Source organism: Mirounga leonina, unplaced genomic scaffold (genome assembly GCF_011800145.1).
Source record: "Mirounga leonina isolate KUSES-001 unplaced genomic scaffold, KU_Mleo_1.0 Mir_125, whole genome shotgun sequence".
Taxonomy (NCBI): Eukaryota; Metazoa; Chordata; class Mammalia; order Carnivora; family Phocidae; genus Mirounga; species Mirounga leonina.
In genome coordinates, this window is record NW_023270305.1 from 27,171,788 (window position 1) to 27,199,608 (window position 27,821).

A 27,821-nucleotide genomic window follows, 5' to 3' on the forward strand; every position below is an offset into this window, starting at 1 on the left:
CTTTCTTTCTTTCTTTCTTTCTTTCTTTCTTTCTTTCTTTCTTTCTTCCTTCCTTCCTTCCTTCCTTCCTTCCTTCCTTCCTTCCTTCCTTCCTTCCTTCCTTCCTTTCTTTCTTTCTTTCTTTCTTTCTTCTTTCTTTCTTCTTTCTTTCTTTCTTTCTTTCTTTCTTTCTTTCTTTCTTTCTTTCTTTTCTTTCTTTTCTTTCTTTTCTTTCTTTTCTTTCTTTTCTTTTCTTTTCTTTTCTTTTTTTTACAGCCCAGAGCAAGGTCTTTTATTTGTTGTTGTAACTATCATGCCATGACTTCTTAGGGAATGGGTTCCAGCAGCTCAGCCTCCTTTCCACTGGTTCTCACAAAGTGTGCTTGTCTGGGTGCTGCAGGCTGGTGCTTCAGTTGAACCCAAGTACGTTTCTCTTTGGCTTCCTTCTTTTCCTGATCATTTTCCTTCATGTGGCTCTTACTATGCTCAAAATGTACCTTAATTCACTTGATAAGAATCTTGCCCTGACCTTGGCTGGTTTCAGTAATGCCGACAGCATGCTGGGCCACACTGTCGACTCTTCAGTTTTGCTGTGGTAGCATTTGTGGGGCACTGCTTTTGAACAGTGCCCATTCCCTTGATGTCCACAATATCACCTTTCCTGTAGGTGGGCATATGTGTGGCAGAAGGAGCAATACCCTGTGTTCTAAAAGGCCTGGAGAACTTACAGCAGGCACCTCTCTTCTCCCTTTGTGTTGGGCATTTTGGCGCATTACCAGGAGATGGCGAGTCCGCTGACCTTTTGCATTTTGACATTTTTTTTCAGGTTTAGCTTTTTTTCTTTCTGATATAGTTCACATACCATATAATTCTGTTTTTTTTTTTTTTCCAAAAAAATGTATATAACTTAGTACTTTTTAGTATGTTCACAAATTTGTTTAACCATAACCATTATTTAATTCCAGGACATTTTTATCACTCTGCAAAGAAACCCATACCCATTAGCAGTCACTCCCCTGCGCCCCACTCCACCCATCCTCTAGCAACTACTTATCCATTTCCTGTCTCTATGGGTTTGCTTATTCTGGGTGTTTCATATAAACGGAATCATACAATATATGGCCCTTTTTGTCTTTCACTTTCAGAATGTTTCATTTGGTGTAATGCCTCAAGGTTTATCTATATTGTAGAATGAATCATCAGCACTTCATTCCTTTTTAGGGCTGAATAATGCTAGTCTTTGGTAACTATGTTTAGCCATCTGAGGAGCTGCCAAACTGTAACAATGCGGCGGCACCATTTTACACCAGCAGTGTACAAAGATTCCGACTTTTCCACATTTTTGCCAATGCTTGTTATGTCTTTTTGACTGCAGTCATCCTAGTTGGTATGAAATATCTCACTGTAATTTTGATTTGCATTTCTCTAGTGACTAATGATGTAGAACATCTTTTCATATACCTATGGGCCATTTGTATTTCTTCTTTGAGAAATGTCTACTGAAATCCTCTGCCCATTATTTAATTGGGTTTTTTTTATTGTTGAATTGTACAAGTTCTTTATATATTCTGGATACTAGACCCTTATCAGATACACGATTTGCAAATATTTTCTCCCATTCTGTGGATTGTCTCTACTTTCTTTTTTTTTTCTGTTTAAGTAAGCTCTGTGCCCAACGGGGGGCTTGAACTCACAACCCCAGCATCAAGAGTCACATGCTGTACCGACTGAGCTGGCCAGGTGCCCCATCTCTACTTTCTTTCTTTTTTTTTTTTTAAGATTTTATTTATTTATTTGACAGAGACACACTGAGAGAGGGAACATAAGGAGGGGGAGTGGGGGAGGAAGAAACAGGCTTCCCACTGAGCAGGGACCCCGATGCAGGTCTCGATCCCAGGGACCCAGGACCATGACGTGAGGTGAAGGCAGATGCTCAACGACTGAGCCACCCAGGCACCCCCATCTCTACTTTGTTAGTGTCCTTTTAAGTACAAATTTTTTTTTTTAAGATTTTATTTATTTATTTGAGAGAGAGAATGAGAGAGAGCACATGAGAGGGGGGAGGGTCAGAGGGAGAAGCAGACTCCCTGCTGAGCAGGGAGCCCGATGCGGGACTCGATCCAGGGACTCCAGGATCATGACCTGAGCCGAAGGCAGTCGCTCAACCAACTGAGCCACCCAGGCGCCCAAGTACAAATATTTTAATATTCAAATTTTTTTTTTAAAGATTTTTTTTTTTAATTTATTTGACAGAGAGAGATACAGCGAGAGAGGGAACACAAGCAGCGGGAGTGGGAGAGGGAGAAGCAGGCTTCCCGCCAAGCAGGGAGCCCGATGTGGGGCTCGATCCCAGGATCCTGGGACCATGACCTGAGCCAAAGGCAGATGCTTAACGACTGAGCCACCCAGGCGCCCCTTAATATTCAAATTTATATACATATACATACATATATGATGTATATATATGTATATATCTATATGTATATATTTATTTTATGTTTTGGTTGCTTAGGCTTTAGGGTGCCATAGTGAAGAAACCATTACCTAGTCTAAGGTCATGAAAAGCTACACCTGTGTTTTATCTAAGAGTTTTGTAGTTTTAGCTCTCTCTCTTTTTTTTTGAGAGAGAGAGAGAGTGCATGAGCACAGGATGCAGGGCAGAGAGAGAGGGAGAGAGAATCTTAAGCAGACTCCACGCCTAGTGCAGAGCGTGATGCGGGACTTGATCTCACAACCCTGGGATCATGACCTGAACTGAAACCAAGAGTCGGTCGCTTAACTGACTGAGCCACCCAGGCACCCCTAGTTTTAGCTCTTAAATTTAGGACTGATTCAGTTTGCGTTAATTTTTATATATGGTGTGAGGGTGAAACTTTATTCTTTGCATGTGGATATCCAGCTGTTCTCAGCATCATTTGTAGAAAAAATTTCATTCCGGGCGCCTGGGTGGCTCAGATGGTTAAGCGACTGCCTTCGGCTCAGGTCATGATCCTGGAGTCCCTGGATCGAGTCCCGCATCGGGCTCCCTGCTCAGCGGGGTGTCTGCTGATCCCTCTGGCCCTCCCCCTCTCGTGTGCTCTCTCTCTCTCTCAAATAAATAAATAAAATCTTTAAAAAAAAAAAAAAGAAAATTTCATTCCTCCAATGAATTGTCTTGATACCCTTGTCCAAAATCAATTAACCATAAATGTATGGGCTTATTTCTGGACTCATTTATATGTCTATCCTTATGCCAATACCACGTAGTTTTGGTTATTTTAGCTTTAAAATCTGGAAGTAGAAAAGTCCTCTTAAATGTGTTCTTTTTCAAAACGATTTTGGCTATTCTGGGTCACTTATATGCCCATATGAGTTTTAGGGTTAGTTGATTAATATTTGTGAAAAGGCAGTTGGAATTTTGATAGAGGTTGCATTGAATCTGTAGATAAATTTAGGGAGAATTGCCACATTAACCATAGTAAGTCATTCAATCCGTGAACATAGTTTTTCCATTTATTTAGGTCTTTAATTTCCTTTAACAGTGTTCATAGTTTTTAGTTTACAAGATTTGTCCTTTGTTAAATATTTTTCTAAGTATTTTTTTCCCTATTGGTGCCATTGTAAATGAAATTGTTCTCTTAATTTCCATTTTGGATTATTCATTGCTAATGATGGAAATATAACTGATTTTTCTTTTATTATTTGCCTCTAAACTGCCAAACTGTTTCTCTTCATTCAGATAGTTCCCTGAAATCTCCATTGTCATAAAAATCCTTCTAATTTTATTCAACTTCCTTATTCCTTTTTTTGAGGATTTTTTTTCTTACTAGACAAACTTGAGTTCCATCAATACTGAGCTATTTTCAATCCAATAATATGCCTTCTAACATTTGGGTACTTGTTAAATGCATCTACAGACAAATGTTTAACTGCCTGCTTTTCTGTCTGGTCTGTACCAGCTAACATCATCACGGGCTGATGCTCCATTAAAATACAGACCAAAGGAACCTTGAGAATAACCTGTGGAGGACTCTCCTCCTGTCTGCTTTCCCCTCCATCCCTCCCAACTAATATGGAAGAATGAGAATTCTGAACTATTCAGAAAAACACCCAGTTTTGAGTCAAGGAACTAGAATCAGGAATGGTTGCTCCTTCCCTTCATTCTGTCCCTTATTGTTCAGGTACCTAAATTCATCAGCCGACGGCTCTGGTCTTGTACATGTCACATGCCCATTCTCTAAAGCTTTGCCTGAGTCCCTGATTGTAACCTACCGCTGAACACTGATCTCCCATATCCCATGGCTGGATGCTCTGGTGCTCTATAGACAGTTCGGCTAGTTTGATTTGTTCTCTGCTGCCCGCTTCTTAGATACTGTTTGTGCTGGCCTTACCTCATCCCCTGTCAGCCTGCATGTGCAATTAGCCTTGCTGAGATTTTTAGCTATGGCTTCTTTCTCATACTGCAGTCGAAAACCTTGAAATTTGCAGGAGCCTTGGTGGGCCATGCGTTGTACAGCACATACTACTAAAACAGAAGATACCAGTATTTTTTAAATTAAAGATTTTTATTTATTTGTGTGTGAGAGAGAGAGCATGAGAAGGGGGAGGGTCAGAGGGAGAAGGAGGCTCCTCACTGAGCAGGGAGCCTGATGTGGGGCTTGATCCCAGCATCCTGGGATCATGACCTGAGCCAAAGGCAGATGCTTAACTAACTGAGCCACCCAGGCTCCCCAGAAGATATCAGTATAAAGTATAGTGACATTTATATTGCTCCTTAAAACTTCATACAATCCTCTTGTACAGTTTCCTTCTGCAGTCTTTTTCCCCCTCCATATCTCCAGTACCTTCTTGCTAATAAACTGGTGAAACTTTGCTAGCTATAAAGAAAGTACAATAAATAATTTAGTATCCATCTTTCCTATCACTGTATAGGATATGGGAATTTAATAACTTTTGGAAGGTAGCAAATTTGATGTTCCATCAAGCTTGGTAAAATGGTTTTTAAAAGTTATAAATATATTACCATGTACCCAATTTCTGATGATGATAATCATCTGAAGTCTTTTAAATTTTTCATTGTCTAAATGCCAGCTTTGCCACTGTGGTCATTTAATGTTTTTAGGATGTTAATGGCATGGGAATCATTCCTATTCGGAAGCCACTGTAAATTTATGAAAATATGTAAATGAAATTTAACACTGGTAAATTTTGGAAGGTGAGTTTTAGGTGCTGTTTGGTGATTTCTGTGTTTGGCTCCATTGCACGTCAGAGATTCTAGTCCTTTTCACGCTATACCAAGAGGTTGTATAAGACAGTAAGTTTTGCTGCTATTATTTGTAGAGCTTGTTGCAGTTTTAGCTCTGTAGGGTACACATTAGAATTCAGTTAGTTGTGTTTTACAGGACAGCAATTTATCAAATCCTCATTAAGTAAAGAGTATGATTTTGTATGTGATATTTGCTGGTGCTAATAGAGCTAATGCACCAATAACTTCATTGATTTCCACTGGTGAAATGTCTCTGGAAGTAACTGTTTTAGTGTTGGATTTCTCTTTGGGTATGTCATTAAGAGAGAGTTCAAAGAACTTTAAGTTGCTTTAGTTTGTTTGTTTTTTTAACCTACGTCAGTCTTTCTAAATCAGTTTTTCAGGTTCATTTTCAATCAAGAGTTTTAAGAATTTGAAAGTATTATAGAAAAGATCTGATGGCTTAGCCCCATTCATTGCCCTTGTGCAGTTCAAAAACACTGTTATAATTAGAAAATTATGTATGTGAGGGCGCCTGGGTGGCTCAGTTGGTTAAGCGACTGCCTTCGGCTCAGGTCATGATCCCGGAGTCCCGGGATCGAGTCCCTCATCGGGCTCCCTGCTCAGCGGGGAGTCTGCTTCTCCCTCTAACCCTTCCCCCTCTTGCGCTCTCTCACTCTCTCTCTCTAATAAATAAATTAAAAAAAAAATATCTTTTAAAAAAAAAAGAAAAGAAAATTATGTATGTGATAAAATCTCATTTGTGGTTCTGGGCCCATAACTGAGAACTTATAAGAATAGCGAGGAGCAGAAATACACACACATGTATATCTGTGTGTGTGTTGCCTATCAGTATCCCAAAATTAAGTCCTCTGAGTCCTAAATTTAAGCTCTTCCTACATGGGGAGCACTGCCCCTTCCAGTAGTCTCACCATCTGAGTCCTCAGTGCCCCTGCTGTTCCCACACAGTCTGGCCCAGGTAAGGCTGCAGAGGATCTGTGAACCCTTAGAGGTATTAAGAAATTTTCGTATATAAAATTATTTGGAATTGTATTTGTAAATGACACTATTTTTTTTTTCTGGAAAAAGATTATTAAATGCAGTGGGGTTTTTTGTTTTTTTTTTTTACTTTCATGCAACGTTGCTGTCTCCTCTCCCTTGCTTCCAACCCTGTTTCTCAAAGGCAAATACTTTGAATTGTTTCTTCCTAATAACTTTTGCTCACTGCTTATCTCCAACACCTCGAATAGTGCCTGTTTGGGCACCTAATAAATCTTGGTTGAATGAATAAAATCTTATTCTTACTGTGTTTCCAGACTTGATAAATAGTTTACAAGTACAATTCTAGGTTGACTATCATTTTTCCTCTTGGATAACATTGCTCCACCATCTTAGGATAGAATAGTTGCTATTCGTATAGAATTCCACTCTGACTCTAGTTTCTTTGCATGTGACCTAATTTTTCTTTCTGTAAACTTTTGTGATCTCATGTTAGCACTTAAAAAAAAAATTAAGTATGCCAGAAATTCAGTCTGGACGTCCCTCTCCCTCAATAAGGGGAAATGTTCTTGAATCATTCTTTGATAGGTCTTTCCTCACCCCCTCTCCCCACCAAAAGAGATGAAGAAATGTGTTTTCTCTGTTGTTTCTTTCTGGAACTTTTATTCTTGGGATGTTGGACTTCATGAATTATTTATTTTATTTATTTTAGCTTTTGGTTTTCGCTTATTTATCTCTTTGTCTTAGTATTGAAATTTCTGGGAGATTTCCTTAGCAGTAACTTCTAATCCTTCTATCAGCTTTTTGTTTGTGTTATCAAATTTAAAAAGTGTTATCCTATTTCTTGTTTTCAAATTATTCTCTTTAATTTTTAATTTTTTTCCTGATTTTTCTCTTTTTTAAATAGAGTATTCTGGGATTTAGTTACAGTGTTGTAGATAGACTTTCACCCTTTCCTGCTGTCTTTTTCTCTCGCCCACTCCTCTTTCTCACAGTACTTGGTATCTTTGAGGGCTAAGTCACTTCAAGCTTTGTGCTTGCCTTCTCCTTGCGTCTGTCTGTACATATATAGATTGTCACTTCCTTCTCTTGGCTAAGTTTGTCTTTTTTTTTTTTTTGCATCTGCTTTCCATCTTCTAAAACCTTTTTTTTGGCTGAGAGTTTTTCTTCTGTCGTTGTTTCCACTTTCATTGTCATTGAAATGTGTGTGCATTTTAATTGCTATTTGGTGTAGTTTTATGGGGGAAGAGGAGATAAATGCATATGTTCCATCTGCCATTTTAAAATTGGAGTTCTTCCTCTTTGTTTGTGGCCCCAATTCATGTCATTTTATGGTTGTAACACAAATGACAAGTTAAATAAATGTAAATTTGAAATAAAATAGTAAAAGTTGGTTTGAAGAAGATTTTGAATGACAGGTTGATCTGTCTTAATGTCCAGATAGATAATGTGCCCTGTAATAATGCATTTTTTAAATTTTATTTGTGTAGAAGAAATTGAGGAAGAATCGGAAACAACAATTGAGGCAGACTTGACTGATAAACAGAAGCATCAGCTGAAACATAGGGAGCTCTTTTTGTCGCGCCAGTATGAATCTCTACCTGCAACTCATATCAGGTAAGAGCATCTTAGAAGCTGATACGAAGTATTCAGTAATATTGTGGCAATTAGAAAAAACACAAAACAGCCTTCTTTGAAGGATTTCCAAACTTGCCTCATGATCTTGCTCAACTTAGTTTACTAAAGGCTTCATAATGGGATTTTATCTTGGAGATTTATACTGTGATTACCATATTAAAGCTTTGCACATGTACTGCAGTCAAGTAACCATTAATCCAGATTTTCCCAATGGATGTGCATACCTGTTAGCATCCTGCAGAACAGTGTCCTGCAAACACTGTTTTAGGAAATGCTGGTCTTCTCCAGATTCCTAGAATGTTAGAGTCAGACATTAGAACCCTAGAACTAAAACACAAGATCATTTTCCCAGGCAGGTGATTCTAGACCTTGTAGAATATACGGCCTTTTAGTTTCTTTTGAGGAACTCTGGGATGAAAACTTTATATTTTGTATTAATTAACTCGTATGTGCTCTGCACATTGATGGGAAGCCAAAGTGAAAAAATTCTGTCCCTGATTTGTAGTTTTGGGGCTTGTGGAGGAATGGTGGTGGTCTTTTATGATATGCTCGTGGTAACATTTAAGCATATATATTTTGGAGGTCTAACAAAATGTTTGAACTCAAAAGGTAGCATTTACTGACCGTCAAGGTCAGATAAACTTCAGAAAGTAGTTGGCATTTACTTAACCTCAGAGAGACGGCGGGGCATGTTTCACATAGCGGCAGCGAGTGAGCGTGGCCGTGTGCAGGCGGCTGCATAGGGGCGGGGTGTGCAAGGGAGGGCCGTGTGGGTGTTCGCCTCATGTTACAGCAAGTTTTTCAGCTTTTGTTCACAATCGTTACGTAATTCACCTCTCTACTAGTCATGATTGCCTTAAAAACTGTTTTTCTAAGGGAAATACAATCTATTAATTTTATTTCAAAAATTGGCCCCTCTTCTTTAGCCCCCAGTGTGGGTATTGAATCTGTCTTTTTTGGCCTGAGACAGGTTTGGAGACTTACTTAAGCTGTGATTTGGTCCTTGTATTACACACACACACACACACACACACACACACACCCACCCACCCACCTAGCTCCCAGGACTTTGTACATATTTTTATTTTCAGAAATGGATCCAGAGTTTCTAAAGCAGAAATTGTGTGACAAAGATACTGGAATTCCTCGTGCTCCAGATCTTTTCAGAAATAATTTGATCTCAGTAGTAACATGACAGCATTGCTATAAAGTTTTTAATTTTTTTTAAATTTAAAAACATTTTTAAATTTTTATTTATTTTTTATTTAAATTAAATTTAGTTAACATATAGTATATTATTAGTTTCAGGGGTAGAATTTAGTGATTCATCAGTTGCACATAACACCCAGTGCTCATTACATCAAGTGTCCTCCTAAATGCCCATCACCCAGTTACCCCATCCTCCCACCAGCCTCCCCTCCAGCAACCCTCAGTTTGTTTCCTATAGTTAAGAGTCTCTTATGGCTTCTCTCCCTCTCTGTTTTTATCTTATTTTATTTTTCCTTCCCTTCTCCTATGTTCACCTGTTTTGTTTCTTAAATTCCACGTATGAGTGAAGTCATATGGTATTGTCTTACTCTGGCTGACTTATTTCACTTAGCTGATACCCTCTAGTTCTAAAAAGATTTCATTCTTTTTGATGGCTGAGTAATATTTCATTATATATGTATATACCACATCTTTATCCATTCATCTGTTGATGGACACCTGGGCTCTTTCCATACTTTGGCTATTGTGGACATTGCTGCTATAAACACTGGGGTGCATGTGCCCCCTTCGAATCACTATGTTTGTATCCTTTGGATAAATACCTAGTACTGCAGTTGCTGGGTTTTACGGTAGTTCTATTTTTAACTTTTTGAGCAACCTCTGTACTGTTTTCCAAAGTGGCTGCACCAGTTTGCATTCCCACCAACAATGCAAAAGTGTTCCCCTTTCTCTGCATCCTCGCCAATATCTGTCTTTTCCTGAGTTGTTCATTTTAGCCATTCTGACTGGTGTGAGGTGGTATCTCACTGTGATTTCGATTCGTATTACTCTGATGCTGAGTGATGTTGAACATTTTCTCATGTGTCTGTTAGCCATTTGGCTTTATTAGGTTTTTTAGGGGACACTATGTTTAGATTGGCTAGAGTTAGTATATTCTGTGTGATTTGGGTCCTTTGATGGAAAAAATAATCACACAGGTAATGTAGAAACAGTCATTTTATCTAATGTAGAAACAGTCATTTTATCTACCCCCATTTTAACAGAAATGGGGGTATTTCAAGAAGTAGGAAAGTAAGCTAATTTTTGTTCAAATAAATGGAACATGAAAACATATTTCATAGTTTTCTTAAAGATGTATATAACTAATAAATGCTGAAGAGCCATACACATTTTATTACTTAATTGGATGAAGCTAGAATATAAAGATTCATTTTAAGCTCAAGAAGTAATGTGGCTAGTCGTAAGAATCTTGCCAGAACGAGAATCTGACAAATGGTTTTAAAAATGTATCCAAAACATGCAAGTACATTTTTAATTTACCATCCTGATAGCTTAGAATCTGTTCATAAGTAATGTTTCCTTTAACAAATTGCTTGGAATGGAAAAATTAGTAATGTGTTTTTCATCATCCATAAGAAGTAAGGTAGCATATTGATATATAATTATCAAGACACCCCTGTGTTGAACATAGAAATTACATAGAATAAATGATCATTCATTCAGTCACTGTTGAACATATTTTCTGAGTATATTCTAGATTAAGGCGTATACTAAGTGCTTGATAAATTAAGATGAGGTCCCCATCTTATAAATTTAAGGAGTTTACCTGGTGAATTTACTGACAATTCTTTTGAATTATGATGAAGCGTTATAAACATTTGAGGCTTTTAATTTTTGTTGTTTTGTTCTCCAAGTCGAGAGGGAGTAATACAGAGCCACATTTTCTCATCTGTGGCTCTCATTTTCCCAACAGCTGAATGGGGCTAGGGGCAGTCTCTGGCCAAAGCACAGAGCCATGCTAGCCAGCCCTCATGCTGATGTAAACAACTGCACACTGGAGTGATCTTCACATTTTGCTAATGTTGAAGTCATGCCCTATCTATTTCTGCTGTAACAGGAGAAAATTACTGAAGCCCCATTGTTCTTTGGCAGCAAAGAGGGGTAATTTGGTGAATACTGGCTTTTTATTCTCCAGGGACATTATCAAGTGCCCAGAATTTCCTCAGTGCCGTATGGCATGCAGGAGAAAACCTGACTGGGGCATTCCTGAGGTCCTTTGTAGTTTGTGAGCCACAATACTCATTGGATATTATAAGCTTTTCAAAGTGGCATGGAGGCAACTCTGTTCCTTCTGATTCCACTGGCAGAGAGAGAGAATCAACCAGGACCAGGACAGTTCTGGATAGTTAGTGGTTTACTTCGTGTTCGTGAGCTAGGTAGGACTTGAGCAATGAAAATATCTTTGGAACACTTTTTGGGGGGGGCAAGGAGAGAGGCGGCTTGCTTCCTGCACAGTGCCTGAAGTCATTAGTAATAGATTATATGCTGCATACACTCTGAAGCACTATAAAATTGTTATGTCAGATGCTAGACCTGTTATGGATATACAGTACTGTATTCAGTCTCATAGACAGACTGTGTTTATCAAACTTGGCTTTTAAAAATTCTAACATTCATTGAACCTTTGTGACAGATGTTATTCCAGTTGCTTTATATGTATTTTATTTGATCCTCACAATGACTTTATAAAGTAGGTCCTGTTATTATCCCCATTTTACAGAAGAGACTGAAGCACAAAAAGGTTAAGTAACTTTTCAGTTTCACGACTTTTACATGGCAGATTGGGAAATTGAACCCAGACCACTTGGCTGCAGATAGACAGAATTATGATGTGTACACGACTGGAGGTCTTTAAAAAGTGTCAGAGATAAAAGGAAAGCTATTGAGTTACTTGTTGGATGGGTAGGTTCTTTGATATTTTTATTTTTTCACTTAATTTTTCCATTTAGATGTTCAAGTCAAATGGACAGAACTAAATTAAAAATTAAGTTAAACATATAAACTGTACTATTATACTAGAAGGTGATGTTAGTGTGCTAGATACATAGTAGCAGCTGGGAACTACCTACTTGATTGGGTGCGTAAGTTTATGGGTGTGTCTTGTATATGGTCCAATGTCAGTTTTTCTACATCTTGAACACAAAAAGCTTGGCTTTTTAAAAGCTGCTAATTACAGCATTCTGCATGTAATGATTAATGCCTCTTCCCAGCCTCTGGTGCAGGTAGTCATTTAAAAAGAGCCATTCCTTTCCTGTTTGCCAACCTTGGGATCTGGATCACAGCCTTTGAAGTTATGCTTCATTGTGTCTTTTTTTTTAAGATTTTATTCATTTATTTGACAGAGAGATGCAGCGAGAGAGGGAACGCAAGCAGAGGGAGTGGGAGAGGGAGAAGCAGGCTTCCCGCGGAGCAGGGAGCCCAACGCGGGGCTCGATCCCAGGACCCCTGGATCATGACCTGAGCCGAAGGCAGCCGCTTAACGACTGAGCCACCCAGGCACCCTTTTTTTTTTTTTTTTTTTTTGCTTCATTGTGTCTTAAAAGCATTTTCTTAGGTACCTGTTGATTATTAGCCTCAGCTATTTCCTGCAGTAAGGGCTTTTGGACCTGATGATTCGTCCTCTTAGTCTGCCTTATTATGAAGAGAGAGTGGTGGTAGAGAAATCATTATATCCATGTTGTTAGACCCGACCCTCATTCAGAGCATCACTGGTAAGGATCCTGTCTACCTCATTGCTTAATCTTGTCTGTGTGTTTTAAGAAGTCCAGAGAAGCTATTCCAGAACCTGAATGTGATGTCAGCAGTCGGATAAGTCTCAAAGACATAAGTGCACCTTAGTGTTCAAGTAGTCCCTTCATGGCAGGGTGCCTCAGAGAAATCCTTACATTCTTATCCCTTTAAACAAAGTTTAGGGGCGCCTGGGTGGCTCAGATGGTTGAGCATCTGCCTTCGGCTCGGGTCATGATCCCAGGGGCCTGGGATCGAGTCCCTCATCGGGCTCCCTGCTCTGCGGGGGGTCTGCTTCTCCCTCTGCCTTTCTCTCTCGCTCTGTCTCTCATGAATTAAAAAAAAAAAAAATCTTTAAAAAACAAAAACAAAGTTTAGGCTAGGATTCCAGAATATGAACATCACCATCTCATCATAATCACTGTTCTTGCTCTGTGGAAGACGGGCTGCAACCGCAGTCAGGGAGCTTTCCTTGGTTTCAGCTGTGTCGTGCTGCCTCTGCATGGTCTCCTCACCTCCGAAATGAGGAGCTTTCTTAATTCAATTGAAAAAGTATCGTGAGCAGCTGATAAAACTCGTGGGGTTTATGTATAATTTGTCGAGATGGTTCTAGTCAGACATCATCTTAGAGTGTAAGGTTCTTGAAGGTTGGTGTCTTTATTTTTCTTTTTCCTGCCTACTGGGGAACACGGCACAAAATAGCCAGTCAGAATTGGAAGCTTGCACCGTTTTCAGTTAACTTTCTGTTCTTGAAGGAAATAAAAGTCATCAACGGATAATAGAATTATCTCTTCTCAATTATCACTGACCATAAATGAAATTTTAGATTGTGTGCCTCTCTCCTTTCATGACAATTAAAGATTGGATGTCTGGAATCACAGGTTACTCAGGACTCTCAGGGAGAGTGAGTTATCAGAGTCAACGTCAGGCTTTTACCTGGAGGCCTAGGCAGAAGATAGGAAATCGTTTCCGTGCACATACTCTCTGTCACTGAATAAGGTGAGTTTATAGCAACCATGAGAAAGGGAGAAATGGAAGTTTCTAGCAAGCAAGCAGGAGTTACTTGAGGGATGGAGGACCATAGATCTTTTCTTAATCCCCAAGATTAAGGGGATTACGGGTAAGGAAATAAATAACTCTTCTACATTCAAGTGTTAGTGTAATTAGAAACATCAGATTGTAATATGTGCATATCCTTTGATCTAACAGTTCCATTTTTTGGATTTTATTTAACCGAAGTTCTTGATGCAAGTTTGTAGAGAGATATATACTGATTTGTGTATTGAAGAATTGTTTTATTTTAGTCAGTAATTTTTACTTTGTGAATAAATGAGATCATTTTCATTAGTAAGCATGTGTCTGCACATGAATATAAATAGGAATTTGGTATTTGATAGGTTTCAGATTTGTTTTAATATCAGAAGATGTAAGCATCTTTTTTTTTTTTTTTAAGATTTTATTTATTCACTTGAGAGAGAGAGAGCACAGAGTGAGAGTGAGAGGGAGATGCCAAATTCCCGCTGAGCAGAGAGCCTGATGTGGGGCTCATCCCAGGACCCTGAGATCATGACTATCCGCTTAACCTACTGAGCCACCCAGGTGCCCTGCAAGCAACTTTCATCTTTATGGTTTTCTATATTTCAGGTTTTTTTCCTGAAATGAAGACACATTAGACATAGAATGGGAAGAAGTTTAAGATTTGTAGATTTGGACCTAAGACATAGAGGGAAAATACCATTTTGATTTCACTTTTAACCCTTTCCTTGCTGACAACATGGCTGGTTCTGACGAAGACAGAATAGATGGAAATCCATTGAGAACTCCTCTTTATCCTCCTTTCCCCAGTAGCAGTAAACTAGTATCATTAACTGTTGTTACCATGTAATAGCAGACCTGTTTCTAATTTAAGGGTACATTTTTCTCGCAAAATGCTGTTTCTTTCGAGAATCATTGTCGGGGCGCCTGGGTGGCTCAGTTGGTTAAGCGACTGCCTTCGGCTCAGGTCATGATCCTGGAGTCCCAGGATCGAGTCCCGCATCAGGCTCCCTGCTCGGCAGGGAGTCTGCTTCTCCCTCTGACCCTCCCCCCTCTCATGTGCTCTCTCTCATTCTCTCTCTCTCAAATAAATAAATAAAATCTTTAAAAAGAATCATTGTCAGTTCAGAGGTGCTTGGGTGGCACAGTCAGTCAAGTGTCTGACTCTTGGTTTCGGCACGGGTAGTGATCTCAGGGCATGAGATTGAGCCCCACGTCTGGCTCTGTGCTCAGCGTGGAGTCTGCTTCAGACTCCCCCGCTCCCCCTCCCAGAAGGTTCTCTCTCACTCTCCCTCTGCTCCTCCCCCCTGCAGGCACACGCTCCCTCTCTTTCAAATAAATCTTTTAAAAAAGAATTATTGTCAGTTTATATTCCCACCACAGTATATTAAAACTATGTCCATTTTGTTGTTCCCTCAATTATTATTGCATATTAAAATTTTAAAGATTTTATTTATTTGAGAGAGAGTGTGCAAGAGAGCACAAGCAGGGGGAGGGGCAGAAGGAGAGGGAGAAGCAGGCTTCCCGCTGAGCAGGGAGCCCAATGCGGAACTCGATCCCAGGACCCTGGGATCATGACCTGAGCCGAAGGTAGACGCTTAATTGACTGAGCCACCCAGATGCCCCTGCATATTAAAATTTTAAAATAAACTCGTTTATTTTCTGATAATGAAAGAATTATAATTTATTGTTGAAATGTTGAAAATACAGAAACAGGCACACATACAAGCATACACTCTTGTCGTTCCTGCATTCAGCGCCACTGACATTTGGGTGTATCGTTCATGCATTTCTCTTTTCTAATCTTACGTGTGTTGTTGGATTTGGGCTGCGCGTTGCTGGTATGCAGAGGCTCTGCATTACCTGTGTGTGCCTTCCTCTCTCAATAAGTAGTGCTTGTTCTTCTGCACCACTCGTGTCATCTTTGCTCTTTCTAGTTTGGTTGGTTTGTTTTTAAATATTTGAGAAATGTGGTTGGAAAAGGAACAATGGAACAGCAGGAGGAGGGGAGGACAATTAAATAAAAGCTGGAAAAATTCCATTCTTGAGAAGCTGACAGACATGCCTGATAAGTTTGATATATGTGAGGGAGCAGAATAAAACTAGAGTGAGAATACTTTGTCACTCAGAAAGAGTGCTCATTCAGAAACAAACCCAAGTGTCACCCCCCTGGAATAGGCAAGGATTTCCTGTGATCATGAAGTTACTGCTCTCCTATGTTTTCTTGAAGTTTTACTGACCTTTTGTATTTTTTAACCCTCCCCCCCCCTTTTTTTTAAAGTAAGTTCTGTACCCAATGTGGGGCTCAAACTCACGACCTGGAGATCAAGAGTCTCATGCTCCACAGACTGAGCCAGCCAGGTGCCCCACCTTTTGTGTTTAAGTCTGTTTTATGTATATGGTGTGAAGAGGGGTCAGTCAGAAAACTAAGGTTAAAAAGATACCTTTGGGGCTTCTGGGTGACTCAGTCGGTTAAGCCTCCAACTCTTGATTTCAGCTCAGGTCATGATCTCAGGGTCGTGAGATCGAGCCCTGCAGGGTTCCTTACTGGGCGTGGAGCCTGCTTAAGATTCTCTCTCTCCCTCTCCCCCCTCCCAGAAAAGATATATCATTTACAATGTCATCAAAAAGCATCAGACACCTAGAATAAATCTAAAGAAAGATGTATGAGAAGAAGGGAAAGATATGTAAAAACTACATAGAAACTAAAAAGGATTGCTGAAGGAATTAGACTTAAATAAATATAGGATAAGTAAATGCATGACAGTATGTCAGTTTTCCCCAAATTGATTCAAAGATTCAGTGCTGTCCCAAGGAAAAGCTCAGCAGGTTTGTGTGTGTATAAGTGTGTGTAAATTGACAAGCTGATTCCAAAATTTATGAGAATGGAAAAGACCAAGAACATTGAAAGCAAAGTGTTTTCAGAGCATAGTTTGTGGACTCCTGAGTGTCACTTAGACCTTTTCAGGGGCTTTGTGAGATGAGAACTATTTCATAATAACAGTAAGATGCTACTCGCCTTTTCCCTGTGTTGATTTTGCAAAAGCAGTTGTGGGTAAACTCAACATGAACCAAGTCAGTGGCACTAAATTGTGCTAGAGTTGTCACTGTATTCACCTCTGTGCATTTGCAGGAAAACAGACAAAAAACTAAAATGACAAGTTCCACTTGAGAATGTTCTTGACAAAATAGTACAGTTTATTATTTTAATAAAGCTCAATCCCTCCTTTCTGTTTTATTTTTATTTTTATTTTTTGGGGGTGGGGCAGAGGGAGAGGGAGAGAGAAACTCAAGCAGACTCTGCCCTGAGTGTGGAGCTGGACGCAGGGCTCGATCTCACCACCCTGAGATCGTGACCTGAGCTGAAACCAAGAGTTGGAGGCTTAATCGACTGAGCCACCCTGGCACCAGTGATTTCTTAATTTTAGTTTTATGGGGTTTTTTTTTGTTTGTTTGTTTGTTTAAAGATTTTATTTATTTATTTGACAGAGAGAGAGACAGTGAGAGAGGGAACACAAGCAGGGGGAGTGGGAGAGGGAGAAGCAGGCTTCCCGCGTAGTAGGGAGCCCAATGCGGGGCTCGATCCCAGGACACTGGGATCATGACCTGAGCTGAAGGCAGCCGCTTAATGACTAAGCCACTCAAGCGCCCCTAGTTTTATGTTTTAATGTGTAATACCTTACAGCAGAAGTTCTCAGCTCTATCAGACTCAACCTCTCTTTTACATATTTTGTAATGCTTCCTATATTATTCTAGAATGAAATTTCTAGATAACTTATTACTATACACATGATACATAATTAGTTTGGTATTGAATTTCCGTTTGAAAATGATTTTCCATCAAAACTCTGAAGGAATTACCCTATTGGACTCAAATGTCTATTGTCGTTGAATAGTTGTTTTATATCACATAGATTTTCCATACTTTGCATTATTACCGATTTTTCCCCCTCTCTTAAATCTTGTTAGAATTCTCTTACCAATAAGTAAGAGATACATTCTCTTAATGTATCCTGAAATTTCAGTGATGCCTCAATGGTGAGGATATTTGGTAGGCCATTTTAATTAGAAGAACCCAGTCTTCTTTTATAGCTAGGAGTTCTTTTTCTAATATTTCTTTGAATTGTTTTTTCTCTTTCCAGTACTTATATTACTTGTATGTTAGCTCTCCTGGGTTGTCTTTGTTTCCTGTCTTTTATCATATTTTCTGGTTTTGGTTCTGAGCTAACTCTTTGACTTTTATCTCCTAGCACATTGGATATTTTAATTTCGCCAACTATATTTTAGAATTTCAGAAGCTCTTTCTTTTGGTCTTCTGAATAATCTTTTTCAGTGGATCCTTTTTTTTAAGTGTTTGATTCATGAATTATTTAAGTTTATTGGTTAATATCCAGACCTGTGGAGGATTTTCCAGTTCTTTCTGTTATTGATTTCTGGTTTAATTTTACTACTATGACTAGTGAGTCCACTCTGTGTAATTTCAGTTTTTAAAGATTTGTTGAGCCATGTTTTCTGGCCCAGCATGTGGCCAGTTGTTGTAAATATTCTATTTACTCCTGAAAACGTTGCATATTGTACAGTTCTTGTGTATAGTGTTCAAGAGTGTTGATGGTAGGGGCACCCGGGTGACTTAATTGGTTAAGTGTCTGCCTTCGGCTCAGGTCATGATCCCAAGGTCCTGGGATCGAGCCCCACATCGGGCTCCCTGCTCGGCGGGAGGCCTGCTTCTCCCTCTCCCACTCCCCTGCTTGTGCTTTGTCAAATAGATAAATAAAATCTTCATTAAAAAAGGGGGGGGGCACCTCGGTGGCTCAGTCGTTAAGCGTCTGCTTCCGGCTCAGGTCATGATCCCAGGGTGCTGGGATGGAGCCCCTCGCCCCCTCCTCCTGCTCAGTGGGGAGTCTGCTTCTCCTTCAGCTTCTTCTCCTCCCCCTGCTCGTGCTCTCTCTCTCTTGCTCACTCTCTCAAAGAAATCTTTAAAAAAGAAGTGTTGATAGTATTGTTTAATAAAAAAAATGTGTCATCTACACTTATTGTGGTGAGCATGGCACAGCATATAGAATGTTGAATCACTACGCTGTACTTTTTTTTTTTTTTTTTAAGATTTTATTTATTTGAGAGAGAGAGCACGAGCAGGGTGAGGGGCAGAGGGAGAATTAGACTCCCTGCTGAGCAAGGAGCCAAATGCAGGGCTTCATCCTGGGACTCCAGGATTATGACCTGAGCCAAAGGCAGACACCCAACCAACTAAGCCACCCAGGTGCCTCTATGCTACTTTTCGAAACCAACACATTATATGGCAACTGCTCAATGCAGCCTATTTTTGTTATGAATGCAGTATTGCACAAATCTTTTTTAAAAATTCTAATTTGTGTCTTCAAAGTTCTCTTTTGTTGCTTAAACCACCTCTTTCCTCCAGATTCAGTTTTTTACTTTTTGTATTCATCTTTTGTGCTGTAGTCTTTCCTCAAGTATTAGGTGATTCATACCTGTTTTTTAAAACTAAGGGAATAACGGCAAAGCCAATCAGGAGTTCTGTTCATGTAGTCCAACTTTATTAGTAAGTTTCCTGTTAGGATGTGTAGTTGGTTTTACTAGGACCTTTACTTAAAGAAGACTAGAATTTTTTTATGGCTCTGCCAGGTAGATCAGTTCCATCTCTCCTAGCATCAGCTATTTTTAAGCATATTTTGGGCTTTGTCTGGTTGTATTAGGTCAAATCACCAATGGCATGTTTAATAGTAATGTGTAGGGTGGGCATTTGTGCCTTGTTCCTAATTTTAGTGTTTCCCTGTTAAATGAAATGCTCATCCTGAACTTTGGTTTACACTGCTCAGTCTCTTTTATCTGTCATTGTCTTCCAGAATTTTCATGAAATCTTTGAAACCATCATGGGTGATGGCGTTTTTTTGAGTGATTTTAGGTTCTTTTATTTCTAACTCTCTTACTTTCATTTTAAAGGCATCTCAGAAAAGAGGAGATAAACATTTGAGCTTTGCCTGTCATTTAATTCATTATTCTGTTGAGACCCTAAAAATACTACTCTCCCCCCTCATTAGAATGCTGTTAAACTTCTCTCAATTAGGTCACTAAAAAATACAGTTTACAGTATTAGGACTCGTCTCTTTGTGTCTTTGTCAAGTAGAGTTATCAAACTGTTTGGGAAATGCATTGTGACTCTGGTAAGTTTATTCACCATTGAAAAAACATTTCTATCCATTTTCAAAAGTTGGAATTTGAAAAAATTTTTGATTGATGTTTTACCTAGAGCAAATAATATTTGAAGGTAAAATTTTTCTTTAGGTGGTCATACATATCAGAAACTAATTAATGAACAGAAAATGTATATCTATAAGCAGTTTTTTTTTTTTTAAGATTTTATTTATTCATTTGAGACACAGAGATATATATAGAGAGCACGAGCAGTGGGAGAAACAGAGGGAGAGGGAGAAGCGGACTCCCCGCTGAGCCAGGAGCCCGACGTGGGGCTCGATCTCAGGACCCTGGGATCATGACCTGAGCTGAAGGCAAACTCCCAACCATCTAAGCCACTCAGGCGCCCCAAGCAGTTGTTTTTTTAAGTAAAAAATGCCCTAGAGACTGCAAAGCTATAGTTAATAGATGAGAGTTGATGGGAATAGATAGCCATAGTGAGTTTATGAATTGGCATGGTTGGGGATAGTATATCCATATATGGCTTGAAGTAAACTGGTATCCAAAGGCAGTGGATAATATAGCAAATTTTTTTTTGTTGTCTATATCACAGAAAACTGATCTGCCCCCCTTCTTTTAAAAATATAAAACATTTGGTTGGAAGGACAAACATTGTTAAAATGTCTATACTGCCCAAAATAATCTACAGATTTAATGCAGTCCCTATCAAAATACCAACAGTATTTTTCACAGAACTAGAACAAACATCCTAACATTTGTATGGAACCACCAAAAGACCTCAAATAGCCAAAGCAATCTTGAAAAAGAAAACTGGAAGTATCACAATTCCAGACTTCAAGTTATATTACAAAGCAGTAGTACTTAAAACAGTATGGTACTGGCATAAAAGTAGACACATAGATCAGTGGAGCAGACTAGAAAACCCAGAAATAACCCCCTAATTACATGGTCAGTTAATCTTCGACAAAGGAAGAATATATATGCAATGGGAAAAAGTCTCTTCAACAAATGGTATTGGGAAAACTGGACCGCTAGCTATGTGCAAAAGAACAAAACTGGACCATGTTCTCTTGCCAGATACAAAAAAATAAAATCAAAATGGATTAAAGACCTAAATGTGAGACCAGAAACCATAAAAATCCTGAAGAGAGCACAGGCAGTAATTTCTCTGACATCAGTCATAGCACAATTTTCCTAGATGTGTCTCCTGAGGCAAGGGTAATAAAAGCAAAAATAAACTAATTAGGACTAAATCAAAATAAAAGATTTTTGCACAGTGAAGGAAAAAATCAACAAAACTAAAAGGCAGCCTGCTGAATGGGAGAAGATATTTACACATGACATATCCAATAAAGGATTAATATCTAAAATATATGAAGAACTTGTATAGCTCAACACCCCAAAAATAGATAATCTGATTAAAAATGAGTAGAAGATATAAACAGACATTTCTCCAAAGAAGACATGTAGGTGACCAACGGACACATGAAAAGATGTTCAGGGATGCCTGGGTGGCTCAGTCGGCTGGGTGTCTGCCTTCGGCTCAGGTCATGATCTCGGAGTCCTGGGATGAGTCCTGCACTGGGCTCCTTGCTCAGCAGGGAGCCCACTTCTCCCTCTGCCTCCTGCTCCCCCTGCTTGTGTGCTCTCTCTCTCTCTCACAAATAAATAAAATCTTAAAAAAAAAAAAAAAAGAAAGAAAAGATGTTCAACATCAGTTATCAGCAGAGAAACGCAAATTGAAACTGTACCTGTCAGAATGGCTAAAATTAAAAACTCAGGAAACAAGTGTTGGTGAGGATGTGAATAAAAAAGGAACCCTCTTGGGATGCCTGGGCGGCTCAGTTGGTTAGGTGTCTGCCTTCGGCTCAGGTCGTGATCCCAGGATCCTGGGATGGAGTTCCACGTTGGTCTCCTTGCTTGGCGGGCACCCTGCTTCTTCCTCTCTCTGCCTCCCCCCTTGCTTGTGTGCTCTCTCTCTCTCTGATAAATAAATAAAATCTTAAAAAATAAAAAACAAACAACAACAACAAAAAACACTTCTCTCAAAAAAAAGGAAAAAAAAGGAACCCTCTTGCAGTGCTGGTGGGAATGTGACTGGTGCAGCCACTTTGGAAAACAGTATGGAGGTTCCTCAAACAATTAAAAAGAGAATTACCCTATGGTCCAGTAATCTCACTACTGGGTATTTACCTAAAAAATAGAAAAACACTAATTCAAAGGGATACATGTACCCCTATGTTTATTGCAGCATTATTCACAATAGCCAAACTATGGAAGCAACCCAAGATAGATGAATGGATAAAGAAGATGTGATGTGTGTGTATACCCACACGCACACACACACAGGAATATTACTCAACCATAAAAAAGAATGAAATCTTGTCGTTTGCAACAACATGGAGCTGGAGAATATTATGCTAACTGAAATAAGTCAGAGAAAGACAAATACCATATGATCTCACTCATATGTGGAATTTAAGAAACAAAACAAAAGAGCAAAGGAAAAAAAGACAAACCAAGAAAGAGACTCTTTATATGGAGAACAAACTGATAGTCACCAGAGTGGGGTGGGTGAAATAGGTGAGGGGATTATAGCACATACTTGATCATGATGAAAAAAATAAAATAAAAAAATATAAACATTTGGGGAGGATGTGTAATATATTGACATGGCTCCAAATCAAAATACGGGGTTCAAAATCAAAATATGTGGTACACAGTAAAATTTCTCACTCCTTATACAGTCTCCCAGCCCATCACTGTTTCGAGAATCTTACGTATACTTCCGGAAACATTTCATGCACAAAGAAGCAATGAGGTGTGTATGTTTGTGTTTGTAGTAAGTCATGGAGTAAATTACAACACTGTTAGGTTGTACGTTGTGAACACACTATAAAGGCACTTACATGAGTTGTGTCTTTCCACAGTAAGCTTTATTGAGTCAGAGTAAGGTTAACATACTTGGAAAGCACGTTTGGGATTCCAGACTCAGTGACATTTCACTACGCATTCAACTTGCCTTCGTACAGGGCACATAAAGCAAAGCATAATACAAAGTCACACAGCAGACAAGATACAGTAAGGGGTAAGAAGTTAACGAACCAGACGCCAAGTCAGTCTGTGAGCGCACAGTTGAGATGAGGCCTTGGTCCCATCCAGATCAGCTCTTGGTGCTTACTGCTTATTATGTTCAACCAGTGGAGGATCTCTGTTGTGGTCAGAGATCAACTGGGCAGAGCTTTCAGGGTCAGTGGCCTTTTTAATGCTGTCAGACGTGGAAGCGTCAACATCTGGAGAGCCTGTTTGCTGCAAAAGGCCTTCCTTTTTAAAGGAGTATAGTCAGTCTTGGGCCTTTGCAGGCCCCTTCTAGTTGTACTGATTATCAGCTCTCAGTTCTTCCAGGCTCTCTTGGCTTTGCTGGTTATCAGTTTTGGATGCCATCAACCCATACTGGTTTTGGTGATACCTGGTCTTAGCTGGAATGCCCTTGGCTGCTTACATCATTACTTGACATGAGTCACTGCCTGACATGAGTGACTCCACCTTACTCTCTACATTGTGCTTTTTAAATGAAATTATTTTGGTCATAATTCCATATCTGATAGTAAAGATCTGCTTCATTCTTTTCTGTAGCTCTTTTATATGTCTAATTTACTTAATCCTAACTGATAAATACTTGGTTCATTTTAGTCTTTTGCTGTTAAAACTAATCCTGCAAAGAATAAACTTGTTCATGTGTCACGTCACACGTGTGATTGTGAGAGATGTACAAAATAAATTATACCAAGTAAAATAGATGAAAATGTCCTAATTATGTTTTCTGGATTTTGTATTTATTCATATTTCTGTGTTGGTCAAAGCAGGGAGATTCAAGTGAAAAAGGATTTGTGATTTGTTTTTTTGTTTTTTGGGTTGTTTTACTTTTTAGGGATTTGTAATTTGTAAATTTAGGTCTGTTAAGGCCTTTTTTGCCATCTTCAGGGAAAACAACAACAAAAGATGTTAAGTAAGTTAAGTTTGAACTCACAACCCCGCATGCTTTACTGACTGAGCCAGCCAGGCGACCTGAGAAAACAGTTTTTAAAAGACTTAATGTTTATTGAAAAATAGGTAGTGTTGCTAACATAGCACTCCACTTAAATTGGCAGACTCTTCAGTTTAGCTATTAATGTTAAAGGAACTTATTTGGAATCTAAAAAAAGATTCTAATAAAGGCGGTTTTCTTCCTGTACAAATTTTTATTATGCCAATGTTTTTATTTTAAGGTGTTAGATTTTTGCAATTTTATTGCTATTTGTAAACAAAATTTGAATTAGCCAAAAGGGTACTGTTGATGACTACAAGTAGTGCTGCTTAAGAAACTAACATAAGAGGGGTGCCTGGTAGCTCAGTTGGTTAAGTATCTAGCTCTCGGTTTCAACTCAGGGCATGATCTCATGGGTCATGGGATTGAACCCCACATTGGGTTCCGCTCTCAGTGGGGAGTCTGCTTGAAGATTCTCTCCCTCTGCCCCTCCCCCTGCTCACACTCTTGTCCTCGCTTTCTCTCTAAAATAAAGTAAATCTAGGGCGCCTGGGTGGCTCAGTTGGTTGAGCAACTGCCTTCGGCTCAGGTCATGATCCTGGAGTCCCTGGATCGAGTCCCGCATTGGGCTCCCTGCTCGGCGAGGAGCCTGCTTCTCCCTCTAACCCTCCCCCCGCTCATGTACTCTCTCTCTCTCTCTCATTCTCGCTCTCTCAAATAAATAAATCTTTAAAAAAAAATAAATCTAATAAAAAGAGGAAACTAACATAAGGAAATTAATTAGTGTGCTTAAGCTCATAGAATTGCTTAGTAGAAGAATGTGAGGAAAAATACAGTGAAGAGAAAAATCATATCACAATTTAGCATTTTAAAGTCTACATGTTTAGCACACTTTTTCTTGAATGTTGTCTTTGTATGGTATAATCTTTACTTTGAAATGATTTATCCTCTATGGGTTGAAGTGTTTCCTTCTCTGACCAGAGTCGCAATGCAGAGAAGCACTGAGCTGGATGAAAGTATATTCTATTCTACATGTTGTCCTAAGCTCTTGTGTTCCACAGAGTTGTGGAAACGCCTGTGAGATTTTTCTGGTAATCTGAACGATTTGTCATACTGTGCTAGGAAAGAGGATCTTCCTAATACCTACTGCCTTCTTTTGGACATCCCACTTTCTCCTAGCTATAAAAGGGAAAAGTGGCGGGCGCCTGGGTGGCTCAGTCGGTTAAGCGACTGCCTTCGGCTCAGGTCATGATCCTGGAGTCCCGGGATCGAGCCCCGCATCGGGCTCCCTGCTCGGCGGGGAGTCTGCTTCTCCCTCTCTCACTCCCCGTTTGTGTTCCCTCTCTCGCTGTGTCTTTCTCTGTCAAATAAATAAATAAAATCTTTAAAAAAAAAAAAGGGAAAAGTGGCACCAAGAGAAGGATTTCTCCCCCCTTGAATTCCTCTTTTACAGTTTGATTCTTATTTGTTATCAAATCTCCAGAATCGGATTAAAGTTTTGTTGCTTTGGTTTTCTCCACATGCCACAGACAGAATGAGCTTTCCAGAACACAACTTGTCATTTTTCTTTGCAGAATCCACTGATCTATTACATTAAACCCAGACTTCTATTCTTGGCTTTTTATTCCTTTACCTTACCTACTCAAACAGCTGTTCCAGGTTTTGTTTTGTTTGTTTTTGTCTTCTTTAATTTTTATTTCTTAACATCTGTTAAAGCAGTATTAACAGAAAATATATCTTTGAATAGAAATGTTTAACATCCAGATTTCTTTCTCTTTTTTGGTTCCTTTTTATAGTCTAAAGATCTATAAGATCGTATTCTTTAACTTATGTAGAGAGTCCTCCAGTGTTTGTTTCTTTTTTTTTTTTTAAGATTTTATTTCTTTATTTGAGAGAGAGAGAGAATGAGAGAGAGCACATGAGACGGGGGAGGGTCAGAGGGAGAAGCAGACTCCCTGCCGAGCAGGGAGCCCAACGCGGGACTCGATCCTGGGACTCCAGGATCATGACCTGAGCCGAAGGCAGCCGCTTAACCAACTGAGCCACCCAGGCGCCCCAAATAGGTAACATCTTTAAATAAAAGAAATATATAACCCGTATGCACATTTTTACATGTGGTGTTTGAGTCTGTAGAATGATACTGAACATCCTATTAAGCAGATAGCAAGCCGATCAGCACCTGGCGTTAAACATGGGAGTGTGTTGTGTCATAATTATTTATTCACATGTCTCTCTGTCCTAGCACCCTGCGCAATCTCTGAAGCAGACAGAGTATGATCTTTTTCAGTGATCTGTGGGGAAGTATGTTGTCTCTATGGAAATTCTGTGTTGCTGTATAGTTCCTTGTAGAAAAGCAGTATGAATAATTATATAGGCCTGCAGTGATCTTTCTTTGTGTTAAGGTCTTTAATGTATTTTATATTTATATCCTCATGTTTGGATATCTTTCTTCCTTAAGGATTCAAGTGTGGTGGAAGAGAACATTTAGGATCATTGCTTGAGATTCAGCATCAACCAATTGGGTTGTCTATATTACAGTTTGATAATAGTTCCTTTGGTTTGGGGTTAGCTTAAAATTTATCATATTTTTTTTCTGTGAGCCAGGATTTGTTCAGCATAAAGGAAACCAGCACTTTAAGTATCTTTTTAAGCTACTTTTATCAACAATTCTTGGCGTGGTAGTACATGTGTTAATTATATATTCATATTTACTTCATAAAATAATTCTGACTCAACCTCCTGCTTTATTAGCTGTTAGTATATGTACTTGAATATTTTAAGTGTCAGTTTTCATTTTTAATTTGGGAGCAAATTCATAGCTACAGTAAAGGAAATTTAAAAATGAAATCACCTATTATTTTTTTCATCTTTGCATAAAAGCTACATTCCCCCAAATAATTTATATTTTAGATTGGCTGGGTATCTTCTTGATTTTGTAATCATGTTGTATCTCTAAAACAGTATATAATCAGCATTTTGTTATCTCCTAATGTAATTATGAAAATAATGGTTTGATGATTCCGTTTAAATCCTCTTGTCATTTCAGGCAGTATGGAGGAGACTAATGCTGTATTGTTTGTATGAATTTTCAATGTCTATTAACCCTTAACATCCAAATGGCTCTTAAAGAAAGTGGTGTCTATTAAAATAACATTCAGCTTTTGCTCCTTTTCATTAAAAAAAAATAAAAAACCACCCAACTTTAGAGAACTTTAAAAACCAAGACTTTATTTCTTCTAGGTGATTAAGTATTAAATGTTAGAAATACTGCTCTGTCAGCTGTTAGGCAAAAAAAGTAACTGAAGCCTATTTTTGGGAAGCCCATTTGGTCCGTAAGCGCGCTGCACGTGTGAGGAGCACACAGGTCACAGAAGCTTTTCCGTGGCAGCTGTAGATGTGCAAACCTCAGCAGAGCAGTTTCCCCACCCGTAATTCTGTCCTTCCTAAGAGCCTGTCAGGTAATTGTTGACTGTGAGTGGTGTTATATGCTCTGAAGTAATCATGTTAATTTTTCTGCTTCAGTAATATGCACGACTAAAATTAGTAAAACCAAAAACCCTTATAACTCTCCCTAAGCAAGTTAGAGACTTGACAGGATAATATGGAAAGAACACATGCTCTCAGAAGTCTTTTGAAGTGATATTAACTAGAGCTGATTCCCAGAAAAAGATGTTTTTATGAGGGGAAATTTTTTTTCAAATATAAGGAATGTACATTTGCAAAATGTTGAGTAAAGTGTAATTTTTGACCTATGTGTTAGCATTTTACATTTTATTTTGCTTTTGGTAATTTTTTCCTTTGAATTGTTTTCCACTCTGCTATTCCAACAGCCTGCTCTTTTAGCTTCCCATTCAATGTATATGTGATGTTTTTGTTTTTTGCTTGTCATTTTTGTGGGGAGCAAGCAGTGACTTTTGTTTACAAAATCAAATGACATTATGACATTTAAAAAATATTTTGTGAGTCCTG

At 38.9% G+C, this 27,821-nt stretch overlaps 1 protein-coding gene across 3 annotated transcripts in view; it reads left to right on the plus strand.

Moving 5' to 3' along the window:
* The window catches only part of MTA3 (metastasis associated 1 family member 3), a 172,419-nt gene that overhangs the window by 51,152 nt on the left and 93,446 nt on the right, over positions 1-27,821 (plus strand). For all 3 annotated transcript variants that reach the window (XM_035000994.1, XM_035000993.1, XM_035000995.1), the window contains exon 4: positions 7,693-7,819. In XM_035000994.1, coding sequence (XP_034856885.1) covers positions 7,693-7,819 — 127 coding nt within the window. The remainder of the gene's footprint in view (positions 1-7,692; positions 7,820-27,821) is intronic.